Source organism: Bombus terrestris, chromosome 8, assembly GCF_910591885.1.
Source record: "Bombus terrestris chromosome 8, iyBomTerr1.2, whole genome shotgun sequence".
Classification (NCBI taxonomy): Eukaryota; Metazoa; Arthropoda; class Insecta; order Hymenoptera; family Apidae; genus Bombus; species Bombus terrestris.
Window position 1 is genome coordinate 11584377 of NC_063276.1, and position 11187 is coordinate 11595563.

The window sequence follows — 11187 nt, forward strand, 5'->3', positions numbered from 1 at the left end:
GTGCTTTATAATATGATTTCATAGTTCAATGGCTGCGCCGTGTTTCTGATAACTCACTGCAGCTCGTAAAGAATACTTCAATAGTGATATATTGTTCTGTTGCTGATATCCGCATCATCAGCTGCCTAGTGTTATGATGCAAATTATTTACATTTGGGCGATATACGAATAGTATAGTTAATAATTTCCCTCTTAATTTACTGTCATACACAGTAATGAAATTTTAGTTTCTCGTTGATACGAGAATGCGCAATATTACCTCTTGGTCACCAAATCGTTGGTCTAGCCAATCGCATCAATCTGGACTTTGTATTTAATAGTGACCCTCTATTATTTCCTGAGCTACTGAGTAGCTTTTTGTTGTTTTATCAACAATGCTCATATTATAGTCAATAACATAATATTTATATTGTATATTTTCTTTTTGAATATATTCATATCATAAATAAAATAGCTGCAATAACTACTGAAACGTTAACATCATTATTAAAAAAAAAAAAACGATTGAATTTCGACCCATAGTTCTCTTGATAAAGGTGGTCCTCGTAGCGAGTAGAATACGATGCGACCAATTTTAACCTTGAATTTCAAATCTGTACCGATTTAGAGGTATAGAATCAAGCTACGATGATTGCGACACATAATTTCCCAGGGTGCATCTCTTCCAAGTGTCTGGTCGATGTCCAAAAGAGGAAGAGAAATAATGATAACAAGATTGGTACAGCTTGATTGGTACAGCGCCGCGATGCTATATACTGGAGGTTGCCTACATGCGCCTGTATGCATATGCAACTTCCGAATGTACGTTGCCTCTCGCCGGATCTCACATCCATTCCCTGTCGCTCGCTGTGTTTTCCAGAGAACGATCAAATAATGCTCTCTACTTTCCTTTTACAGCTATCAGCTTGATGGAATTACTAACTACGTAAAAAGGTAAGATTTAAAAGTGCACGAACGTTTTAAGGGGGAAACATTCGGAGATATTGATTGCCAAAAGTGATTTGTATCGATTTCTATCGTGATAGTCCCTTACCGCGGACATCATGGCTTAAGGATATTACTGTAATTATTTTATGAACATTCGAAAATTCATGAACGAGTTCTTCTGTGGCAAATAATTCAATCACATTAAATCCGTAAATGGACAATTGATTGACGGCAGCCGTAATGCTTTTTTTCATATCTGAAAAAGGATATCTGTAAAAGAAATAGAATAGGGGAAGTCTTCTTTAATCGCGTTCGATTCTTCTATAATCCGCGATGTAGAAAATTCGATTGGAAACATTTGCGACCAGCTAGGTTTCTAATGAATTATTTTTAATCAGAGCTCGCGGGCGAGTCTAAATTTATTGTGTAGCTACATTTTTCTCTAACGTGCGTGGTCATTTGAAATACGAAGAAATTTACGATTCAGCCGAATAACGATCCGAAACCAAAGTAATTTATCGCGCTTTTAACATGTACTCGTTAATTTATTTATTAGAATATTTATTAGATACGTGGTGAAAAATCGCGCCTCTCAATATTTCATACATAGATGGAGATTAAGTTTTTTAATGGAACAAACATTCAACACCGACGATGCGCGATGCGATAAAAATTGTAATGTATAATTAACCACTTTGTTTTAAACAAGTGATCATATTAACAGGATTTAGCATTTAATATCAGCGTAGTTTTGCCATTTCTGACGAAAATAATTATAGAAGTTCACTACTTGTGACGCCAGAGGATCGTTAAATTTTCATAAGAGCTGCACGAAAGCGTCGAAAGTTTATTGTCTACTTTGAATCGTGAACTATCGAAAAATAATTCTACATAGAAACGGAAAAATCACTAGGAGAAAACACCGAAGTAAATTTAAAAGAAGGATAAAGGAAATTATACAATTATAAAATTAAAATCATAAAATTTAAATTATAAGATACAATAAGATTTATTGAAGTTAGATCGCTTCTACATTAATAACACTGCACTGACACTGCAATGCTAAAACTGTGTAAAGAAATGCAAATCAAACATACTCATCCTTTGACCAAAATATATTAGGAGTAGTATACATAACAGTAGCAGATCCAGGAATAGTTATCGAATTTGTGAAGACAGTGGTACCTGGATGAAGATTGGAACCAACGCTGACGGTATGAACTATTAGAGTAGAAGAAAGTGGCAGAACAGCTCTAGCATTTACGGTGACAGGTACATTGGCAAAATTAAACATAACAATTACAGTGTCATTTCCTAGAGTGCGAGTAATACTCAGAACCCTTTGGTCGTATACGGTAACATTTAAGGAACCGTGTGCGATCACTGGTCGCCTTTTCACGCTCATCACACTTTTGAATATCTGGTAATGAGAGTAATATAGCTCCTTCTGAGCTTTCAGGTTCAGGGTCTTGTAATTTGGATGCACGGGCAGCCAGGTTTTCGCACTGGTGGAGAATCCAGCATTGGTGCTGTTGTCCCATTGGTACGGTGTTCTTTCGGGATCTCTGGATTTCAGAAAATATCTGGCGGGACCAGCGTTGCAACCAGCTGGATCGACAGTTTCGGCGTACGTAAATTGTCTGTCTATCATTCCGATTTCATCACCGTTGTAAACAACCGCTATGCCAGGTAGAAGCAACGCCATTTCGGTAATCTCATCAGCTCGTCGACTTCCGAATCTCGAGGCCACGCGATGATTATCATGATTGCCCACGACCCAGTTCGGTACGCTACCCTGAGGCACGGTATTGACCCATTTGTCTATCAGATTTTTAAAGTCCATTGCGGTAGATTCGTTGTTCAGGTCTCTAATAAACATAAAGTTGAAGGGAACATTGGAGCCAGCATTGTAGAATTTAGTGGTTAGGTCATGAGTGGTGTAGGCTTCCGTGAGAATCAACTTTGGATCGGATCGGGTACGATTGGAGTGTTCATCCATCAGTTTCCTCCAGCTCCGGAGCGTCTCGTAGGTCTCATTCTGATCTCTCGTATAAATATGCACCAGGCTATCGTAATCGTCTTTAGGGACATCGGTCCTATTTGCGCTCGGCTCGTCCCGAAACTTGGCGTCCTCGAACATATGATTGATAGCGTCAATGCGGAAACCATCGACCCCGCGATTCATCCAGAAAGTCAACACGTTTTTCATCTCCTGATCTAAAGCCTTATTGCGATAATTCAAATCTGGCTGACCTGCAGCAAACTGATGTAGGTAATACTGCTTGCGGACGTCGTTCCACTGCCAGGCAGATCCCTGGAAGTTGCTCAACCAGTTATTTGGCGGCAGTCTGGTACCATTTACGATTCTGCCATTGTGCCAGACGTAATATCCATCATACGGCTTGATCCTTCGAATACTCTTTTTGAACCAGGGATGGTCGTTAGAGCTATGATTAGGCACAAAGTCCATGATCACTTTGAGCCCGAGGGACTTAGCCTTAGTTACCAATTTGTCGAAATCTGCTAAAGTTCCATAATCTGGATCAATGTCTGTAAAATTGGAGATGTCGTAACCAAAATCAACTTGTGGACTCCTATAGATTGGCGATAGCCAGACGACCTTAGCACCAATGTCCTTAACGTGTTCCAGTTTGCTGGTGATACCATTCAGGTCACCGATACCATCTCCGTTACTGTCTTTGAAACTTCTGGGGTAGACTTGGTACACGATGATATTTTTGTACCAATCCACATCCACTCCCGCGCTTAGCGCGAACAGCAAGGAACACGTTGCAATCGTTAGCCGAAACATGATGGATTACTGAACCAAGAGAAACACAGTCGACTATTTATAAAACGTGATGTTATTGATTATCTGTTTACATATATGCTTCGATTATCTGTTTACTAAATTTCTTTCACTCAGTTAATGGAAGATAAGTTCGTTTCGAATAAGTGTCAACGATAACGAAAAGATAGTTAGGTACTCGAATACTATCATGCATCGCGTATCAATTTATATTTTGTTATCTGATGCTACGTTGGAAAGAAATTTTTTATATCAAAATTGTTTTTTTCCACATTCGATAGTTTAAACAAACTGAATACTCGCGAGGGATTGGAAGATTTTTTCTATAAGTGGAGTATATTATACGGAACACAACTTCTGATAAGATTCATCGAAGTATAGAGTCACTTGAGAGACGGTTAACACTTAGAACCGCATGATCTCGTGTGTACAAGGCGTTTATACATGCCAATCTAGTTTCTATCGTTCGCCGACTAATTATATGGCCAACTGCACTCGAGCAAATCATTTACCTGCCTTCTTTTCATCGAGGTTAATTATTTAAAGCTGCAGTTCCGCCGTCGCAAATAAACTCGCGATTCATCAGCGTCACTACAATCTTTTCCCCTTCTTATATCTGTAGGAAATCTATTATCGACGCGTTAACGCGAAATTCATGTAAAATTTCCAACTACGACGAGCATTAGCTTAACGTTAACTAATTAAAGAGCCGGTATAAAGATACAATCTCATTTCTGTTAAAATGAACAATTTTTTCAGATGGAGATATGTATATTCTAAACTATGACAACGAATCGCTATGTTTCGATGTAAAAGAGGATTTCGATTTATTACCGAACAATGTTAAATTTAGTTTCAAATAGAAATATTTGATGAAAGATGATACGTAAAGAAGAAAGAATGATATAATATTGTATAGAATGCAATAGGCCACAATAGATTGAAACCTTTATGTGAAAGCTGTTTTCATACATCGCATTGGGAACAGGGCTAACTTATTATTATCGATAACAATCCTATATAATCGAAGTGGAAAGAAAAACAGTTGAACCAGCGATAAGTATTATTTACAAAGAAATAAATAGTCGGTCGAAAGTATTTCAAATCAGAAGTTGAAAGGATTTATCTATTTTTTTCTTTTTTTTTTTCTTGACAATTAGAGTATGACGTTGACCCGTTTTATTTTTGGATCCATGCAATGAATTCGAAACAATTTATCAAAATTTCAACTCTCCATAATATTGAAATTTTCACGTTAAGATATTCAACCAGGACACCCATCTACTTTTACTTACAAAGTAGTTAGCTGTCTGACTAAACAACCCCGATGTACTAGAAAGGTACTCCCAAATAGATATAGTTCTTTTATTATCTCAAATTTACGATCTCCATACTTAAATTCCTTACACTTATTCTTCGTCTCTGTTTTCTGAAATATCAGTATTTTAGTTTTTTCTATGTTTACCTCTAAATTTCTTATTTTACAGTATTTTGATAAGAATTCAAGTTTGTCTTGTAGATCTACGATATTTATCAACAGTATAAGATCGTCTAAAATAGTAATAGTTCCATTTCTTTAATTATTGTATGATGTTCACTTTCTCTAAAAAAAACTATCTATAGCATGCAACTTTTGCAAAAAAAGAATTGAACTAAGCGAGTGACCTATGATATTGCTTGTGTTATGTCAATTTCTTCAGTTTGACCGTCAATTTAGCTCTTTCATACAGATTTCTCAGAGTTTGTACGAATTGTGAACGTAGCCCCATTTGAAATAGTTTCTGACAGAGTGGGTGCATTACTGACTTGAAAGCTCTTCTGAAGTTTATAAAAGCTGCTATTAATTTCCTCCTTTTTCCGCCAGGACCATCGAAATTTGAACATTCGAAACAAAGATCCAGTCTATATCCCTGTTGACTAGAATTGCTATATTGGTTTTCCAGGAGGTGTTTACCAGAGTTATATCCTTGTAATTCCGAGAGTCATTGATACTCCTTTTTTTAAATTTATAGTAAATTAATAGTACTTGTCCAAATTCACGCCAACTACCTGATATATTTCAAGTATTCATAACCTTGACGAATATTTTTTTCCCGTCCTACCTTAGAGACTAGAGAAGACCCGAGTTCCATTGAGGAACTTTTTTGATATATGAAATTTCTGTGTCTAGGTTGAATGCCTACTTTGATTATTCGAGGTGGATATATTATTGTATAAAATTTCTCTATCTGTTCTTTACCTAATATTTTGTCTTTACTCATTTTGTATCTAAGAATTCTTTCATCTTCTTCCAAAATTCTTGAATAATTCTTGTGTTAGCCAGAACTTTTTGTAACTCTTCTAAATAATTCCTTTTACAGTAAATACATACATATATTTTAATCTTTTTGCAATTTATTACAAAATTTTATAACTATTAATACTATTTATAACGTAAATAATATTATGTCCGAAATATTTTATTGATATTATAAAAACTTTCATGACTGAATTTTTTCAATGTTACTAAATTTTTTATCTTAGAAACAAAATTAGTTGCAAAAATAAAGATTATTAATAATGAAAAAATATTGATATCAAACAACATTTATTATATTGAATTATTAAATACAAAATAATAATAATAATGACGTATCTTTCTCCATCTTTGCTGGGGCCGCGAACTTTCCACGCACCCAATCGGTCCACTTTGAATTAAACCCGGGATCGCGAGAATGAGAGAGGAACAGCCGGGTTTTCTTCATTCGCGAAAATATACATTTTCATCGCAATATTTTCATACAAATTTTCAGACAATGTATGAATATTTAGATATTACGAAACTATGCCGTTTCTCATGATTTATAACATTTTTTCTTTCTTTTATATTTTTCCGATTTGCGAACTGTCACATTCTCAACCGCGCGTAATAATATACTATGTAGAACAGTATATCTGATTCATGATGCTGACAGGGAAAAGTAAAACCATAATAATCTAATACTTTATACACTGCCAGAAATCTGTTTGCTCGATATAGAGGGTTGCAAAAAAATGTTCTACGTATTAAGATTAAATTCAAAAAGTGCGGATTTCTACGAATCAATTGTCCGTTAGTTTTCACATTGATCAGTTGCGTAACTAAAATAGCATTTTTATTACACACTAATGTTTCCAACCACAATTCGCAGCTTTTACAAATCTTAATCTTCACCAATTTCTTGCGAAGATAGCCTGTAAGTATACAAATATGTATACAAATATGTAATTAAATACAATATGTAATTAAATATGTAATTAAAAGACATATATATGTCGAGTTCACATTAAGAATAGGGTTAGGGACGTATAACGAACTTTTACTAGGATTAGCCATTGTTATTACACAATAGAGGTAATGTTTATTAACACAATCGTGAATATTACAAAGTTATCAAGTGACCGCGGTGATTAGACACTAATGACGGTGGCCTCAGGTTCGATAACGAAACCGCGGTCAACGGGATAGCGAACTTTACTTTTCGTCAACGTCTAAGTTGTGCTCAATGTTAAAACGTGGAGTAATCACAGCGTGTAAGAACGATACTTCAATCGTTGATGATATCGTACGAGAGAGTGTCTCTCCGTCACAGTGACACTGTAGAAGAAAACTATGATGGGTGTATCTAAGGGCACGGGATCATCAGATTCGTGAAGAAAAGCCTTCGTTCGGAAAGTGAGGGAAATTGACGTTCTAGTCGTATCGATAGACGATAGTACCTTGTCAATTTGTCCCCCACTGCCGACTCCAACTACTCACTATGGAAGGTTCCCAGGAAACTCACGCGTCCCCCCCCCCCCAAATAATCCCATCAATTTGTTGTCCGCAAGGCGGATGGGCACGAAGCTCTATAGAAAAAGTCAACCTCTTCGCCAACTACCTATCCAACGTTTTCAAACCCCACACCTGAAATAACAGAATACCTGCATTCTCCCTTCCAAATGTCTCTCCCCATTAAACCTTTCACTTCTCTAGAGGTTACTGAATTACTCCATCGTCTGAACACCAGGAAAGCACCGGAACATGATCAAATAAGTAACAAAGCAATTAAGTAACTACCTGTAAAAGGGATTGCACTCATTTCTTCAATCTTCATCGCAATTCTTCGCCTTGAATACTATCCCAAAACCTGGAAAACGTTATAAATTACGCTCATCCCTAAACCCGGAAAACCAATACACGAAACTATCTCCTATCGCCCAATTAGTCTTCTACCCACTTTGTCAAAACTATTCGAAAAGTTGCTAACGAATCTACTCCCACTAATCGAGGATCTGAAAACTCTGTCAGATCATCAATTCGGCTTTCGGAAGCAGCATTCCACAATAGAGCAAATCCACCGAATAACACACAATATCAGCCAAACCCTCGAAAAGAAGAAATACTGCTCAGCGGTATTCCTTGATATTCAACAGGCATTCGACAAAGTATGGCACGAAGGGCTTCTTTACAAACTTAAAAAAGTCCTGCCACACACTTACTACTCCATTCTAAAGTCTTACCTAACCAAAAGACAATTCATGGTTAAATACGTAGACGCCATTTCCACAACTTTCCCAATAGAAGCGGGCATACACCAAGGTAGTGTCGTCGGACCCCTTCTGTTCTCCATCTACATTGGCGATTTACCAATATCAACAGAAACAATTATAGCAACATTTGCCGACGACACAACGCTATTGGCGTCCCACGCCAACCCGACAACAGCCTCATCCACTCTCCAGCGAGGTCTCGACTCAATGGAAAAGTGGTTTCACAAATGGGGCTTCAAAATTAATGAAAAAAAATCCACACATGTAACCTTCACGCTGCGAAAACAAACCTGCCCACAGGTCTCCATTAACAATATAACATTTCCCAACAAGGACACAGTCAGATACCTGGGCATGACTCTGGACAGGAGATTAACCTGGAAGCAACATATCCTAGACAAATCTAAACAACTCAGGGACAAACTCAAAAAATTTTATTGGCTCATTGGCCGTCGCTCCAACCTAAGCACGCAGAACAAAACTACGCTCTATAAGGCCATAATAAAACCTGTCTGGACCTACGGAATCCAACTATGGGGAACAGCAAGTAATTCCAACATTGAAATACTCCAACGCTTTCAATCGAAAACGCTAAGATCCCTATTAAATGCACCCTGGTATATTACCAACGAAACAATCCACCGTGACCTCAAGATACCTACAGTCAAAGATGAAATACACAAGTCCAGAAGCAGATATAACACAAGAGTCAACAACCACCACAACCCACTAGTCATCCAACTACCGGACACGACGGACCAGATCCGCAGACTAAAAAGAAAATACCCTCTAGATTAAATCCTTAGTTTCTACTAGAACCAACAATATAAAGCTATTATAATCCATGTCATTGTATCACGCCAAATTAAGTTACTGAAAATTCTCAACGAGAATTGATTGTAAATATTCTAATAAATAAAAAAAAAAAAGAATAAATTCCTCGATAACATCTCCAACTAGGGATGTAGATTGATAATAATCCTGAAATTGTATATCACAAAATCGTTCACACGGAATGAAATATTGTCTTTATGCTGGTGATACGGCAGCATGTTGTGGCGGCACTCGACAAGCCAAATACCACCACTCGACACTAACTAGCGTCGGACGACGGCAGAGCAGTGGTTAGTGCACTTCGCGCAAGCCGCGAAGATCAAAGAAAATAGCTTAATCTTCGGCTGCTTATTTCCAAACGACGCATACTTCAAAAACACTCTGTTAACAGGCTACACCCCCCCCCCGAAGTCTTTTTATACCTAGACGAAAGAAACTATCTCCAAGACCAAAATAACATCCTTATAATTTATCATATACAAAGGAAAATAGGAATGAAATCTATACAATACGAGGAAAACCTAGATGATCGTACTGCAGACACTAGGTGGAGATACAACATGGCCCTCCCCTAAAAGGATACAGAAGACAAACACAGAAAAAACACAAAAAAATATTGGTGGATACGGAACCCTTAACAAAAACAACAAGATAAAGAGCCACAGAACGGCAACGCTCACCGAATAAAAGTGTAAATATGTAAATATGTAAATAAATATTATACCAATCCCACAGAACACCCCTCCCCTCCCCTCCCAGTCCACCCTCTCCCATCCCCTCCCTAATAGGCCAGCGAACTGTCCTGTTTTTGCGTCCAGGCTTTCAGGACATAAATTAAAACATCGTACATAAGCACAGCGCAACAGCGGCTTAAATTTAAGGTACAATAATAATCTTAAAAAAAAAAAAATGTACTAATGCATGGCTACGTCGTACCGTCGCGTATCGGTACTTTTGCCTGTACCACCCTACAATTAGAATTCAGCGTTTATTCTGGGAAAAAAACATGTAAAAAAAAAATATGTAAAAAGCCTGGAATTAATAAACAAAAATTAAAAAAAAAAGCAGTGGTTAGTGCCTTAGGTTCGGAATCCGGGTTCGAATCCCGGCGATCTGATTTTTCTTCTACGCAACTAAATTAGGAGGAAAATCAGCAGTACCCCAGCGCAGTGACATCTACAGCCCCTAGCAACAATTACTCCGGACGAGGACCAGCGACAATCATCACGGACAGTACACCTCAAACTGGTAAGCCCGATGTGATCAACAGCAAAACAGAGGTGTGACCGTAATAGCACTACCTAGACTTCCATCATCGCGAATCTAAGACTGTGGCAAGCTGGACCTACCGCTACGATGAACACGGAACGGCCCTTCAGCAAACCTCGACTCCTCACCTCCGATTGACGCGCAAATGCAGGTGACTGCATACGAGACGATAACCGACCAAGCCAGGAATGATGTAGCCATCGCAAAGTTCATGGGCATTACCACCAGCACGTCATACTAAAAAATGGAAAGAGGCCTACGACCGTACGCGGAACGCCCCGCACCGTACCGACTGGTATCCACCGCCACATCGAAGACATGGCGCAGCATCTGCACGGGTTTGACAACAAGCGGTCGACGCTTTATCTCGCATCGAAAGACTGACGCCTCGCCCTGCATCGAAAACGACAAATCCGCAGTCAGTCACCGAAAAAACGTCAGTCACCGATAATTGACTGGACTTTCCGACTATATGACTGTATAAAAACATGTAAATACAACGCGTAATACGTATCATATTTTATGCAATGTAATAGTATAGAGTTAATTATATATGTCGGAGATGAAAGAACACCAGAACCCTCCCTTCGGAACTTTGGGAAGACCCCTAGTACTGTAATTTAGATTTCACCATAGCCGTATTAAGAAACTGTTGTCATTCGATCTGACTGTACCTATTTGAGATTTATGATAGTGAGCTCGGGCTCGAGGCGACAACCAGTCGCCGAACGTAGTCGCGGTCAAGGGATGAACGTTTTATCTAACAAAGGCATGAAGTAACTCTATAGCTCTCCTTA

General features: G+C 38.1%; 1 protein-coding gene across 1 annotated transcript; it reads right to left on the reverse strand.

The window, feature by feature from the left end:
- Positions 1-1911: 1911 nt before the first annotated feature.
- Positions 1912-3769, reverse strand: LOC100646641 (alpha-glucosidase-like). Its single transcript, XM_048407944.1, has one exon. The coding sequence runs from the start codon at positions 3737-3739 to the stop codon at positions 2015-2017; it is 1725 nt and encodes a 574-aa protein (XP_048263901.1). The 5' UTR covers positions 3740-3769; the 3' UTR covers positions 1912-2014.
- Between the last annotated feature and the right edge of the window lie 7418 nt (positions 3770-11187).